This window comes from Heptranchias perlo, chromosome 22, assembly GCF_035084215.1.
Source record: "Heptranchias perlo isolate sHepPer1 chromosome 22, sHepPer1.hap1, whole genome shotgun sequence".
Taxonomy (NCBI): Eukaryota; Metazoa; Chordata; class Chondrichthyes; order Hexanchiformes; family Hexanchidae; genus Heptranchias; species Heptranchias perlo.
In genome coordinates, this window is record NC_090346.1 from 24163397 (window position 1) to 24179439 (window position 16043).

General features: G+C 39.4%; 1 protein-coding gene across 2 annotated transcripts in view; it reads right to left on the reverse strand.

Moving 5' to 3' along the window:
* Nucleotides 1-1192: 1192 nt before the first annotated feature.
* The window catches only part of pigq (phosphatidylinositol glycan anchor biosynthesis, class Q), a 44681-nt gene continuing 29830 nt past the window's right edge, over nucleotides 1193-16043 (reverse strand). For both annotated transcript variants that reach the window (XM_068003159.1, XM_068003158.1), the window contains exons 7-11: nucleotides 11036-11147; nucleotides 5227-5307; nucleotides 4781-4895; nucleotides 4145-4206; nucleotides 1193-2950 (exon numbers count right to left, since the gene is read on the reverse strand). In XM_068003159.1, coding sequence (XP_067859260.1) covers nucleotides 2798-2950; nucleotides 4145-4206; nucleotides 4781-4895; nucleotides 5227-5307; nucleotides 11036-11147 — 523 coding nt within the window. In that variant the 3' untranslated portion in view covers nucleotides 1193-2797. The remainder of the gene's footprint in view (nucleotides 2951-4144; nucleotides 4207-4780; nucleotides 4896-5226; nucleotides 5308-11035; nucleotides 11148-16043) is intronic.

Sequence of the window (16043 nt, forward strand, 5' to 3'; positions counted from 1 at the left end):
TTCCAGAGGAAAGTGTTAAAGCAATTAAAAAAACTCTAATGCCACAGGGCTGTTATCTAATTTAGGCACACTTGGTCTACCAGTGCCGTAAGTGAGAAAATTGATCCAGTGGTAGCAGGTCTCCATTTGAAATGAGAAAATTGTGAAACTGGCCTGTGATGTAATCAGGTCAAGGCTCTTTTACTCAATGATTCTGCCGCAGACTGCAGGCACACAGGTCTGCCCTTCTCTCGTACAAGTAGCAGGGAACCAACAGCAGCAAAGACCACACAAGTCCGGGCCTATGACTTATTTGTTGGGTTAAATCAGCCTGTTCCACAAAGCTAAATGTGGGGAGCAGGTCCTGTGTGATTGTACGGTGAAGTCTGACTCCCAGTGCTGAATGTATGAAAGGGAGATAATAGTGCATGGCATAATTCTCCCTAGACAGGAGCAAGAAAATCCAGTAATATAAAAACACCTTCAGCGTGCTGTTCATGGTACCTGAAAAAACAGCTTCAGAGCAGCTTAGAGGCACATTTATACAATATAGCTCCTCCCTTCAAACTGCAGGATGGGATCTGGGAGATGTTAAGTGAAAAGCAAGTAACATGTTTACAACATTTAAAAATATAGGTAGATTAGATATAAATAAAAAGTAATTAAAAAATGGTAGAGAGACTAGAAGAGGGCAAAAATAAGCAGTGATTTCTTTAAATCTATTATAATATTCAAACCATTTGCATTATCAAAAAAATATTTCAGTGAAAAAAGCTCGATTCCAATTAAGGTGCAGAAGCTGCTCTGGTTAGACTGAACAATTCCCTTGTAGCTGCACCAATTGTTCATTAAAATGTATGAGAATTTGAGATATGAAATACTTTATGCTACAAACTGAAATAAAACCACTTGATGGGCAAATAAATACAGCCAGCAATAAGTTTACAATCTGAAAGATATATTTAAGATGTCATGAACGTATAATGTAAGACTGGTTAAGTATCAGAATTGCATATATAATCAAGAGCAGTTGACTAGAGTTCTCTAAAATGGAAATCATGGCACTGTGATCACCATACTTTACTGTTGTCTTGGCAATTAAATAATGAGTTAATACTGGCATGCTAAAGTAATTGAGATTGCTTGGGTTTCACTTGAAACTACGAATAAAATTGTGCATGCAAATATTCCTGCAGATAAACAAATACACAAATGGCATCAGTAGAGATTTTATTCATTATACTAATCAACTTTTATACATATCAACACATTTGGCCCTCCACGTAAAACCTGTCAAAGTAACAATGTCAAAGTAACAATGTTATGAGTAGAAGAAAAACAGAACTTTTCCGATCACAGATATGGCCCGGAATTTTCTGAAACAGCGCAATTTACGCTGATCTTCCCAATGGAGAGTTCGCCGAAATTTCCTGAGAATCTTATTAGCATACGCCAGATTGTTAAAAACAGGCATGTATCAAGTGGAAATCAGCGTAAACAATCGGGGTCCGTGGAAAGAGACGATCTTACACCACATTCCTTCTTCAAGTCCCTCATTATGTATGCTATGTTAATGAGTCGCAGAGGGTTTCAGCAGACGTTTCGCAGAATTGGCATAAAAGAGTAAGGAAATTCAGGCATATCTTTTGCATCCCCCCCAAAAAAAAATCAGCATTATGACGTTGTTTCAGCATAAGTTTTCAGGAAATTCTGGGCCAATGTAACTTAGTATTGCGATTTGTTGGATACCCCATAAGATCATAAGGGGATCTTGCCCTATTTAGAACACTTCAATAATTTGCCCACGAACACAGCTCTCAGACAAATGTTCTATAAAATATGGATATCCCATTGTTCCCCCTCTGTACAATGCATTCTAGAAAGAATAATACGGTCACAGGCTTGTGCGGTACAAATGCACTACTCAAATATCGTCTTTAAAAAAAGACAGAAACATGGTTTAGAAGCATTGCAACAGTTATTGAATACAAATCACTGAGATCACCCTTCCCTGAATCTATGCAAAACAATACTGTCACCGTGGCAGTGAACAAAATGCAAAATAATTAGCCAGGTTGTTCCATTACAGGGCAACACAGGGTTCTGAACATTTGATAGAAATCAGATTTTTTTTTTTAAAAAAGGTTTCCCTTTTAAATTTCTCTGAAATCAATAGAAGAATAGTATTCCTTCAATTTAGAGATGATTGTGTCAATTTGACTAGATCTAAAAATGATAGAATGCTCATTTTCATTTATTGGGCAATTACTATTCAAGTACCAATATATATGGAAGATGTCACTAAATACAAAAAGGAAATGCTTGGCTTTAAAGTATAAAAAGTGATTTGTCTAAAAACAGTGCAATAATGTTTCAAGTTTGCAGCAAATTGAAGTGCATTCTTACAGAACTCGTACACTGCACTCAATATATGGAAAAGTGCATTTGCTGCATTAGAAGAGGTAAAGTGTGAAATTGTACTTTCAGACATGGATACTTTAATATCCCAAAGGACATTTTAACCTCTCTCAATTTTATTATAATTCTAATTTTAGAAACTTTGTAGTACTATGTCAATCTACTGATAATTTTACAGCATAATTTTGGTAATAGTAAAAATCACTTATTTTAAAGTTATATATTTTTTTTAAACAAGACAATTAATAGTTTAACATTTTACCAGCTTAAATCATAGTGATTCACACCAGTTTTAAACAAAAACTTTTTCCATCTTTAAAACAAATAGCAATGCAGACATAATGCGGGAAATTAGACACAGACATACTCATTAGGAGTGCTGCTTTCAGGCTGTATCTTCTCAGTCTTGTTTCTCAGTTTTGCGTTTCCAGGGATAAATCAGTTCTCCAAGGAACAGTTTCTTACACAGTGCTGACCATGAGTCCTTTGGATAACAGCTGTAGGTTGGCAGTTTGTAATGCCTGATTATCATCCCACAGGTCAGGGGATTAATCTGTCATGAGAACAGCAGTGATTACTGAAAAAAAAAGAGCTTTTTGCAAAGTCTATTTTCCTGCCCTTTAACACTTGAAGCTTTGGAGCGTGTAAAAATAAAAGTATCCAATGATAAGATCAAAAACTATCCAATTATTTCATATCCACTTAGGCATAAATGATACTGCCTTCTGTGGGTAAATAAAATACAAACAATTTGGTGCAGAAGCTATCACATCTATTGTTTCAGAGGGTACATACCTGTCCAAAGCGGTTGTTCGATGATTAATGAGCTTTCAAGATCTTAATAAAAACTATTGCTAAGTTACCTAGATAACACCACCGAACGGTCACTTTAACCTGCAATACTTGACATTTCTTGGCAACTGTTGTAGCATGCACTACAAAAAAAGCTACTAAACAACAATTTACACTTACATTGTACCCTTAATGTAATAAGATGTTCTAAAGTGCTTCACCGAGGCAAAGTTGACCGAACACTGGCCAGAGAAGGGTTAGTGATTATGACTGAAGGCATTATGAAAGGGGTATGTTTTGAAAATAATTTTGAAGGAGGAGGGAGAGGTAACAAGCCAGACAGTTTGGGGTGAGCACTAGTGAGGGGCTGAGACAGCTGAAACCTCTGTGGCTGAAGGTGCAGTGGGGGGAGGGGGTTCAATAAAAAGGCCAGATTTAGGAGAACGGAGGCCGTGCGCAGGAATATCGGCTGAAGCAAGTTGCAGAGGTATGGACAGGCAAGTCCATGGAGGGCTAGTAGGGGAGGACAACAACAGCAATCAATGCACTGGAGGACAGGGAGCCAAAGCAAATTGGTGAGGTTAAAGCTGATACGGAGGTGTGGGACTTAGTGCGGGCAGTAGAGTTTTCGATGAGTTAATACTTGTGACGAGTGAAAGTCGGAAGGAGAACATTGAAGTAATCAAGTTTGGAGGTGACAAAGGATAAGCATTTCAGCAGCAGTGGGGATGAAGTAATGGAAGAGGCAGATGGGGAAATGGGCGATCTTGGTGAAATCAAATTAGAAAAATGTACAAAACAGATCATTACCGAGTATATAAAATTCATGGAACTAAAAAAAAGCGCTGTATCATTACTACAATCCTAAAAGAAAAATCAAGTCAGATTGTTTGCTGACAGTCAAATTAAGATGGCCAATCTGAATAAAGTTTAGTGAAAATACCGGTATCTGTACCTGCATTAACAAATGAAGAGGTTTGCCAGCAACCTTCTGAAAAACTTGGAATTTAACACCAGCTGTAGATAAAGCATAGAAATATAAAACCATACCGAGATCAACTTCTGGATTACAAATTTTTAATTATAGACCATAAAAGGATACAGCAAGTATTTTGATGTGGTATTTTTAAGTTTTATAGTAAAATTTAACTACAGCACAATGATAGCCAAATTATGAACACCATAACTAGCATCTGTAAAGGCAAAGTTCATTTGGTTTTATCAATTATCAATCCAGTTACATATTATAAAACCATTAGCACTTTATAATGGACTGATCCAATGCGCTTGGTTGAAAGTCTGTGGGTGGAGATTTTCTGGTCCCCAGCAATAATATCAGACTTCAAATAAACAACGTCTAGGAGAGTTAAGCATTAATCACAATATCATGCTGGAAATGGAAACGCATTTCTACACAAAGATCTGGAAACAATAGAGATATGTAAAATTATGTCTACAGAAGTACTAAAGGACCTATATTTACAGCATTAGTGATAACTGGTTGTTCATGCAAGCATCCAAAATATAAAACCAAATGAACCACTGTGTCCAAAAGAACAAAACCAAATTAATTCAGCTTTTACAGTGTTACCTGCAAGGACATAAGGTCGGCACAGTCTGAGTCCTAATGCATATAACGGGAGAGAGTTAATGAAGTCCACGAGCAAGTGAATGAGACCCTGCACGACAACCACGACCAATCGTAACTGTTGAAGGGTGAAAATAAAAACATGGGATCCTATGTTCAGCCACAGACCCCAACAAAAACTAACGTACAAAGAATTGACCAATTTACATTACATTGTGATTAGAGTAACACCTACCCTATAAATATTTAAAAAAATCAAGTAGAAAAACAGCATTATAATTTAATTTCTAACCGTGCTCTAATCTACAGAAATACAGTGAACCATGTACTACAGCAGCTTAAGAGGCCAGGCCCACTGTGTAACAGCATGGAAGAAAATTTATCACAGATTATGCACTAATGATGTGCATCTCGTTCATGTTCACTGAAGTACAACCAAAGCTCATTACCAGTGTAAATACGAGGTAGTAGAGTGCTGTAGTTGGCAAGAGGAACAGGAGAATGGTGAACAGCAGGGTTCCAATAAACAGCTGTAAGCAAAAATAGAAGACGTGACTGTTACATAAAAACCTGGATTTTCTAGCCTTTTAAACAAAACAAAAAAGTATATAAAAATACACATTTACTGATATATTACAAAGAATATAGCACAGAAACATTCCATTCAGCCCAACAGGTCTATGCCAGTGTTTATGCTCCACAAGAGCCTCCTCCCATCTTACTTCATCTAACCCCATCAACATATCCTTCTATTCCTTTCTCCCGCATATGTTTATCTAGCTTCCCCTTAAATGCATCTATGCTAGTCGCCTCAACTACTCCTTGTAATAGCGAGATCCATATTCTAACCACTCTCTGGATAAAGAAGTTTCTCCTGAATTCCCTATTGGATTTATCTTATATTTATGGCCCCTAGTTCTGGTCTCCCCTGCAAGTGGAAACATCTCTATGTCTACCCTATAAACCCTTTCATAATCTTAAAAACCTCTATCAGGTCACCCCCTCAGTGTTCTCTCGAGAAAAGAACCCCAGCCTATTCAATCTTTCCTGATAGGTATAACCTCTTCCTGTGTAATATAGGGAATTGTTTATTGCAGTAATTTACATATTCTGTACCAAAGGTGTTTCACAGAAAATTCAACTTTTCACAGATTAATCTTCTGAATGGGATTACTATGGAATGAGGAGACCATATTACAATTTTTCTGCACCTAACATTATTTAAATTGCACGTGGAAGTTCTGGCCTCTTTCTGGCAAAGCTGACGGTGTACTTGCAGCTAACGGCCCGTGATAAAATTACTGCTGGTTTGAAAATCAATTAATAACCTGCAGTTGATTGAATTCTACGTCCCATATTTAAATACTCGCAAGCTTCCCATTTTGGTGCAGTAACTTACTTTTTCATCTGTGAATGAATTAAAAGCACATTGAAGAGACATAATTCAGTAAAATAATCCAAGCAAATTAACCAAAGAAGACAGGCAAAGGGATATTTAAAAAAGGGAGATAGAACAGATCAATTAGCTTAAGTAGGAAAGATATTGGAATCTTTACTCAAAGATTTAACAGAAAAACATCTAGAAAACAAGAGTATAATAAAGAATAGTCAGCATGAATTTCAAAAGGGAAGGTCATGCTTGACCAACCTTACTGAATTCTTTGAAGTAACAGAAAGGGTAGGCAAGGGTAATGCAGTGGATGTAATATACATGGACTTTCAAAAGGCCTTCAATAAGGTACTGTATGGTACTCATGACTAAGGTCAGAGCATGTGGAGTTGGGGACAAGTAGCAGAATGGATAGCAAACTGACTACAAAACAGAAAACAGAGAGTAGAGGTTAAAGATAGTTACGCAGACTGGCGGAAGGTGGGAAGCGGTGTTCTACAGGCATCAGTGCTGGGATCACTTTTGTTCACTATTTACATAAATGATTTGGACTCAGGAATCGGAAGTACTATATCAAAATTTGCCGACGGCACCAAGTTGGGGGGTATAGTTAATACTGAGGAAAATTCCATCAAAATACAAGACGACGTTAACAAACTTGCAGAATAGGAATGTAAATGGCAAATGAATTTCAATATGGGTAAGTGTGAGGTGATACATTTTGGTAGGAGGAATAAGGAGGCCACCTACTCCTTGGCGAATAAGAGTCTAAATGGGGTAGAGGCACAAAGGGATCTAGGGGTACAGAGTCACAAATCATTAAAAGTAGCAACGGAGTTTAACAAAGCCATAAAAAATGCAATCAAAACACTGGCATTCAATTCTAGAGGAATGGAATTCAAAAGCAGAGCAGTTATGTTAAACTTATATAGAACCTTAATTAGGTCACACTTAGTACTGTGCACAGTTCTAGTCTCCATATTATAAAAAAGATAAAGTGCACTGGAGTAAGTGCAAAAAAGATTTACAAGGTTGATACCAGAATGGAGAGGGTACAACTATCAGGGAAGACTGAACGGGCTGGGTGACCTGATAGAGGTCTTCAAAATTATGAAGGGGTTCAATAGGGTAGATGTAGAGAAGATGTTTCTACTTGTGGGCGAGTCCAAAACTAGGGGCCATAAATATAAGATAGTCATTAATAAATCCAATAAGGAATTCAGGAGAAATTTCTTTACTGAAGAGTGGCAAGAATGTGGCACTTACTACCACATGGAGAGGTTGAGGCGAATGGCATAGGTGCATTTAAGGGGAAGCTAGATAAGTATGTGAGGGAGAAAGGAATAGAAGGATATGGTGATAGGATGGGATGAAGTAAGACTAGAGGAGGCACATGCGGAGCAGAAACTCCGGGATAGACACGTTGGGCTGAATGGCCAATTTCTGTGCTGTAAATTCTGTGTCATTCCATGTAAAAGAAAAAGCCTGTAACATATGTCAAAAATTTTAAACTAAACAAAAAGAAATACATAGATGATGATGGGCTTCTGAAGGGGTTAATAAAGAATTTGTCACACCAAAGATTTTCCTACATTTTGAACTTGGCATAGGCATTGAACAAGAGACACCTGGGGGTGAACGTACACAAATCTTTGAAGGTGGCAGGATAAGTTGATAAGTATGTTAAAAAAGCAAACGGGATCCTTGGCTTTATCAAAAGGGGCGTAGAGTACAAAAGCAAGGAAATTATGTTAAACCTTTATAAATCACTGGTTAGGCCCCAGCTGGAGTATTGTGTTAAATTCTGGGCACCACATTTTGGGAAGGATGTCAAGGCCTTAGAGAGGGTGCAGAGGAAATTTACTAAAATGGTACCAGGGATGCAGGACTTTAGTTACATGGAGAGACTAGAAAAGCTGGAGTTGTTCTCCTTAGAGGGCAGAGAAGGTTAAGGGGAGATTTAATAGAGGTGTTCAAAATCATGAAGGGTTTTGACAGAGTAAAAAAGGAGAAGCTGTTTCCAGTGGCAGAAGGGTCAGTAACTAGAGGACACAGATTTAAGGTAATTGGCAAAAGAACCAGAGGTGAGATGAGGAGACATTTTTTTTTTTACGCAGCAAGTTGTTATGATCTAGAATGCACTACCTGAAACGGTGGTGGAGGCAGATTCGATAATAACTTTCAAAAGGGAATTGGATAAATACTTGAAGGGCAAAAATTTGCAGGGCTACGGGGAAAGCACTAATTAAATAGTTCTTTGAAAGAGTTGGCACAGGCATGATGGGCTGAATGGCCTCCTTCTGTGCTGTATGATTCTATGATTCTATGAAGGGTAGTAACCACAAGAAGGATCACTTCCCAAGCAGACAATATGAAAAGAATGAGATAAAGTATTGCATAGTTTAATAACGGAATAATTTCCAGATTCTAAAAAAGAGCCATCCGTAGCTAATCCAAAAAAGACACACACCTTGGGGAGCAATTTACCCATTTGGGGATCAAGTCCTGAATCTACTTGCAGTGAGTGTTTGAGGACAAAAATAAGCCATAGTAGACGATGACTGGGTCTGTCTGGAGACCCACTGGTCTTTTCCAGAGGTTTGAAAAGGTTTGCAGAGAGGTTTGTAAGGCAGCACTTGCCTCCAGGCCCAGCCACAACTTTTGAGCAGCTGGACAACAGGTTCCACATTTTTCAAGCAGGACTTTTTGCACCATAGTACTCCACTATAGTGGAAAAGTTCAGTAGAAACTGATGATCTTAGAACTGAGCCTCGAGAATTTGGAGGAGCCATAGACATCTCCTGGTCTCTACTCCATATTGAGGATGTAACTGGTAGAATAGACAAGGGAGAACCAGTGGATGTGGTTTATTTGGATTTTCAGAAGGCCTTTGATAAAGTCCCACATAAGAGGTTAGTGTGCAAAATTAAAGCACATGGGATTGGGGGTACTATATTGGCATGGATTTAAAATTGGTTAACAGACAGGAAACAGAGAGTAGGAATAAATGGGTCTTTTTTGGGGTGGCAGGCAGTGACTAGTGGGGTACCGCAGGGATCAGTGCTTAGGCCCCAGCTATTCACAATATATATCAATGATTTGGATGAGGGAACCAAATGTAATATTTCCAAGTTTGCTGACAACACAAAACTAGGTTGGATCGTGGGTTGTGAGGAGGATGCAAAGAGGCTGCAAGGAGATTTAGACAAGTTGAATGAGTGGGCAGAAACATGGCAGATGCAGTATAATGTGGATAAATGTGAAGTTATCCACTTCGGAAGAAAAAACAGAAAGGCAGAGTATTACTTAAATGGTGATGGATTGGGAATGTTGATGTAAAAAAGGGACCTGGGTGTCCTTGAACACCAGTCACTGAAAGCAAACATGCAGGTGCAACAAGCAGTTAGGAAGGCAAATGGTAAGTTGGCCTTCATTGTAAGAGGATTTGAGTAAGTGAGCAAGGATGTCTTTCTGCAGTTACACAGGGCCTTGGTGAGACCACACCAGGAGTATTGTGTGCAGTTTTGGTCTCCTTACCTAAGAAAGGATATACTTGCCATAGAGGGAGTGCAGCGCAGGTTCACCAGACTGATCCCTGGGATGGCAGGACTATCACAAGAGGAGAGATTGGGTCGACTCGGCCTGTATTCACTCGAGTTTAGAAGAATGAGAGGGGATCACATTGAAACATATAAAATTCTGACAAGGCTAGACGGACTGGACGCATGGAGGATGTTTCCCCTATCTGGGGGGTCCAGAACGAGCAGTCACAGTTGCATGATACGGGGTAGGACATTTAGGACTGTGATGAGTAGAAATTTCTTCACTCAGAGGGTGGCGAACCTGTGGAATTCTCTACCACAGAAGGCTGTGGAGGCCAAGTCACTGAATATATTTAAGAAGGAGCTAGATAGATTTCTAGACACAAAAGGCATCAAGGGGTATGGGGAAGAGAGCGGGAATCTGGTATTGAGATAGAGGATCAGCCATGATCATATTGAATGGCAGAGCAGGCTCGAAGGCCTACTCCTGCTCCTAATTTCTATGTTTCTATGTTAGCTTCTAGGAGGCAGGTCACATTGAAATTTATGAAGTGCAAGGGAACAAGACTTCATCTGCCTTCACCCACCACTCATGGAAACGGACTTCAAAAAAGGATGAAGTTTGACAACTTCAAACTATAGGAAAATGAGATATCTTAGCTCAAAAATCAGCAACTAACCATTTTACTCCAAAAGAATTTCATCCCATTCTACCAAACATGTGCTGCAGGGATATCGTCAAAGCATTCACCACCACATATTTTTAGGTCAATGACCCTGCCTCCTGGACCAAGGCCATGATTAATCATCCCACTAGACCAGTCAGACAAGAGTGGCTTGCTACCTGGCATGCAGATTTGTGCAGTTCTCACTGTTCAATGAGAAGACTCGTACTCCAATGATGGAGCCACTCAACCTGCCCCACAAGTATGTAGACAAGACATCTGTGGGGTAATCTGAAAAGCAATACATGGCTGACCTGAAAATGGGAAAGCACCAAAATATAAGTGGTGCCCTTATAGGCTCATTCCATCCTACTCCCCCATCATTTCACCTCAACCCTATCTCCTCCATTTGGCTGCACCTGTTTATACTGCTGTGTAACTGTGCACAACTATCTGTACACTTGTTTCTATGTATGTGAATGTCATGTGATTCTACATGTCCCATGAATGATATGCGCCATAACGCACCCAGGTAAGGGCTGTACCATGACATACCTAGTAGATACACAAACCTTGCGGATGATAATTTAAAAAAATACAAACATAATTCTCTGGTGGCTCTATTACTCCAGAATTTCAGACACCAGATAAAACACTCCACCTGATCCAAGTCATATGAGCAGGAGTCCACACGCTGTCTCAGAACATTCCACTTCTTTCCTCTGAACAATCGCCAAAGAGATGATAAGCCATAGATCTTCAAACAATAGAGTCTGTATAACAATGAATGCATTGAAATGTTATGTCTTACAAATACAGACTTTACAGTATATCTTCATGGAATGCAGGCAGTTTTTAAAAATCTATTTACCAACTCTACAAATGTTGCCACTCAGGCACCAAATATCCATAGTTTACACACAAAATGTATTCTGAAATTGTCATGAAAAGGAAACACCTGCCTTGTGAGAATTCTATTCAAAGCCTTTAAATATTCAACTTCCCTTTTGATGGACTATACAGGCTGCAAGATTAAAGAAACGAGCTGGAACTGTGCCAGTTTGCAAGGCGGCCTGTTTTTCTCTTGGAAAACACAAAAATCATTTAATGTTAAAATCTGCTTTCTTGGTTTTAATATTTTTCCATTTTTTCCCCTTAACTCACTCTTTCTCACTTAACTCTCATTTTCTTTCTGCTGAATCAGTTCTGATGTAAGGTCATTGACCTGAAAAGTTAATTCTGTTTCTCTCTCCACAGATGCTGCCTGTCCTGCTGAGTGTTTCCAGCATTTTGTGTTTTTATTTCTTATTTTCTTTCCTTTCTTGCAGTTTTTTTATCCCTGGAATCTCCAAGATTTGTTGGTTTCTGGCTCTATTCAGCTGATGCCACTTCCACCTAAAACACTACTATACTTACTGTAAACTTTATTTTCAATATTTTTTAAAAAAGAGATTATAGGTGACTAATTTAGCAAGTCTCAAAACACTTCATATTCCCTATACAGCGATAAGGTTTCAAGTCAGTTCTTCACTTAATTACATGTCAGTTACTATGCTTGTGAAGGTTTCAAAGAGTCTATTTAGACCTCAGTAAAATAAAATGTCCATATATTATTCTGTTACAGCAGAGTACTACATGGCCTTTATAACTTTCAAAATATATGCAGAATCAAGAACTTTGCCTTTTGAATCCTTCAAAGAATAGCTGGCAAGAATGATAAAAAAATTCTTAATTCAGAATATTTTCTCAAACTTTATAATGAAATTTATTGTGTCAGCTGTGTGCCTGTACTCTGCCTCCTCACTTTGGATGTGCTCTGACTGCCCAGTGCCTGGGCAGGGGACAGGGGGAGGAATGCAAGAAAATTGGCCCTACAAAGAGTAAGATGTACAGTGAGACTTACACAAAAAGAGAGTTACAGACAGAAACCGAAATGATCACGAGACACACAAAAATATGTGAGTCAGAAAAAGACAGGGAGAGCAAGAGAAAGAGTGAAAATGGGAAAGGAGCAGAGGGAGATAGTTACAAGAGAGTTTTCTTTTAAAAAATATTATTCACAAGCAATGCCACAAGAGATCAATAAAATAATGACCAATTTTCACTACCCCCTCTGAAAATTGCAGCACTAAACTTACTGCCCTACCATTTTGTTGGGGGCAGAGAGGAGAGAGAGAGAGAGAGAGAGCGAGTGAGCATAGTGCCCATGCATTTCAGGTGGACACCTCATTAAGGTACGTAAATTGGGGTTCTATGATGCACATTGGATTCCAACGCAATTTTCAGGTACCAATGGGCAAAGTGATGCTGCATGCGCTGTTCCCACTGGAGAGGCTTAACCAGTGGTCCCCAAAGGGGTCGCTGCAGGCTGCTCAGAAGGACCCAGAAAAGAAGCTGTGCAACTAATTTTTGTGGTGCTGAGGAGCACGAATGTTCCTCCTGGAGCCACAAAAATCTTCTGGTCTGCTGATGGTTCTTTTGTGCCCCCCCATCCACCTCTAAAATTGCCTCCCCTACCCTTTTAACCTCCAACTTCTGCTTTGGTTACACGGAGCAACCGCTGGATTTCCCTCCCCCTCGATTGATGAGCTGCCTGTGATCAATGGTTCAGTGCTTGGTCTGCCAATCCCATGTAAATGAGTCCCGACTATTAAAATGGATTGGGAGTCTCAGCGAGGACATTGAGCGGGCAGCGCAATCACTTCACCCATCGTCTGTCCAGCGTCACCACCCATCGTCTGTCCAGCGTCCGAATGAAGTTAAAATTGTCCCCATTATGTTTTATTTTGTGCTAAAATGTTACTCTAGCCCTTAAAGGGTTAGGTCTAGCAGATTTATTCAATAGATTTTTTGCAAATTCTTGAGTAGGTTCGGCATGTGATAGAATGGTGGTATGAGGTTTGTCAAGCTGAAAATTGTCAGTTCTTCAGGGTATGTGATCCGAATGTTGTACCTTTCACCCATTTTAAACTCAAAAGGGCAAGTTGTATTTGAAAATGCACGGAAGCAGCGAATTCTATGAAGAGCAACAATAGCAGAAAGGAGTAACTTAAAGGAACTAAATACATTCTTCCTAGTTTTGCTCAAAAGTACACAAAGTGGAAGAAAATATTTGTGTTGATCACTCTTCATGCTCATAATACACCCACGTTGGAGGCAGACTGCAATTAGTCATGAGCTGGATCAAGTTCCTAGTTTATTAATCTTCTGCAATTTTTCACTTTTTTTTAAAAAAAGGAGAAACTGCAAAGACAAAATAAATCATCCATATCTATATTTCTTTCCTTAAATTTGATAGGATGACAGATGGCAAGCTCATTTTTTTTAAGGAACTAAAACGTCTTTCAGTTCTTAATGGATTGATGATTATTCAGGATTATCAGATGATGTATTCTGTTGTTCTGTGCTTCGACTGCTTTCTATGCAGTACAAAACCAGATAATTTAATCTTTCTCAAAGATCACGAAAATTAACAAGAAACTTAAAAAATGAAACCATAATAAAAAGAAACTGAGTTTTTACTATTTAGGAGAAAACCCCAAAACACATTGATTTTGAAGAACTAGAAGGCCTAGATTTTCTGATTGGTTAGTGTCAGCAATCCAATCATTTTCAACAGGTTACTGTTTGTGTCACAATCAGAAAATCTAAGGCAAAGATACATTAGGTAGAATGGAAGGAACTAGTTGGCATAAGCCAAATTTTAGTAAACCATTCATCAAATTGAACAGTGTGACATTTACACATCCTCAATATTCACATCCACTGCAATTCCATAAGCAATGGCAGCATGGGAAAACAGAAAGTGACAAACAGCACTTTAATATTCAACACACACACAAGTTTATAACATTGCTCCAGCTGACAAACAGTGCCATTTTATGCAATGGGAGAAATGTTTGTGATGAATATGTTTTCTTTCTGGAAACAGTTGACTGAAAAGTACCTTTGTTTAAGAAATAAAAACCCTAACTACTAGTACACACTGGTTGAAAGCCTGTGCAAATAACAATGGCCTTCTGCTCTTCAGAGCAGGCCTCCCAGGTCAGGCTAAAGAAAGACAATGATTGCTTTCAAAAGAAATGTTAATACTGAAAACAAAGATAGTAATATTGTATAGAGCATGATGGCTGATGTTATCACTAATTTGTGGCTGCAATTACAAAAAGCCACATTGTTCAAGCTGCAAATGCTGCATTTACAAATATGAACAAACTGGGTTGGCAATAACATGAGCAGTATTTTAGAACATGCACAACCCGATAGCAAAACAATGCAACAGATGTAAAGACTTATTGACTATAGCTAACATTAGTACAGTCACTATTCAAAATAGATATAATTGCCCCAATTTTAACTGACTCCACCTGGTGGAAACTGGGCAGTGGGTGAGGAAGCAGCTAAAATGAGGCTTCACTTACCCCCTCTGATCCCACTGCCTTCCTACCGTGTCCCAATTTGAAATCTAATCCAGAGGCCTGAGCAGTCCAGACCTGCTGGAAGTCGGATCGTGGACGAGAAGAGGCCCAGTAGTTAAGTGTGAAAATTTTTATTTCAGGTTATCTTGTGGGCAGGAGTGGTCCTCCAGGCCTGACAAGGAAGGCTGGGCCTCCCTTGCCCCGGGCTCCCCCCAAACTGACTGCTGCAGCTAAATTCCTGCTCCTGCCCGCCGGCCAGGTAGTGGATCTGGCCGGGTTCAGTCGGGAGTCAGAGAGAATGTAGGTAAATGAGCGACCGGGCCTACAGGTCCACAAACTCCTGGGTGTGCCGTGCACTTAGGGGCTCGACTGCACCATACCCGCAACCCCCCCACCCCACCCCCAACCCCTTTAAAATCAAGGTCAACATAGCAAGAACAGTTTTAGTTAAGAGTATTACAGGCACCAACCAATGTGGACAATTCTACCTAAAAAGACAGCACCAGCAGAAGAGGTAATCTAACCATCAGTAACCCTTTTAAATACTCGGTGACCTACATTGGGTCCCGATCCAGGAACGCCACGATTTTAAAATTTTCATCCCTGTTTTCAAATCCCTCCAAGACCTCGCCCCTCCCTATCTCTGTAGCCCTATCCTCCTGCCCTACAACCCTCCGAGATCTCTGCGCTCCTCCAATTCTGATTGGAGGGTGGCAAATGTAATCCCACTATTTAAAAAAAGGAGGGAGAGAAAACAGAGAACTACAAACCGGTTAGCCTAACATCAGTAGTAGGGAAAATGTTAGAGTCTATTATAAAGGATGTGATAACAGGACACTGAGAAAATATCAACGGGATTAGACAAAGTCAACATGGATTTATGAAAGGGAAATCATGTTTGACAAACCTACTGGAGTTTTTTTGAGGATGTAACTGGTAGAATAGATAAGGGAGAACCAGTGGATGTGGTTTATTTGGACTTTCAGAAGGCCTTTGATAAAGTCCCACATAAGAGGTTAGTGTGCAAAATTAAAGCACATGGGATTGAGGGTAATATACTGACATGGATTGAAAATTGGTTAACAGACAGGAAACAGAGAGTAGGAATAAATGGTTTTTTTTCTTGGTGGCAGGCAGTGACTAGTGGGGTACCGCAGGGATCAGTGCTTGGGCCCCAGCTATTCACAATATATATTAATGATTTGGATGAGGGAACCAAATGTAATATTTCCATGTTTGCTGACAGCACAA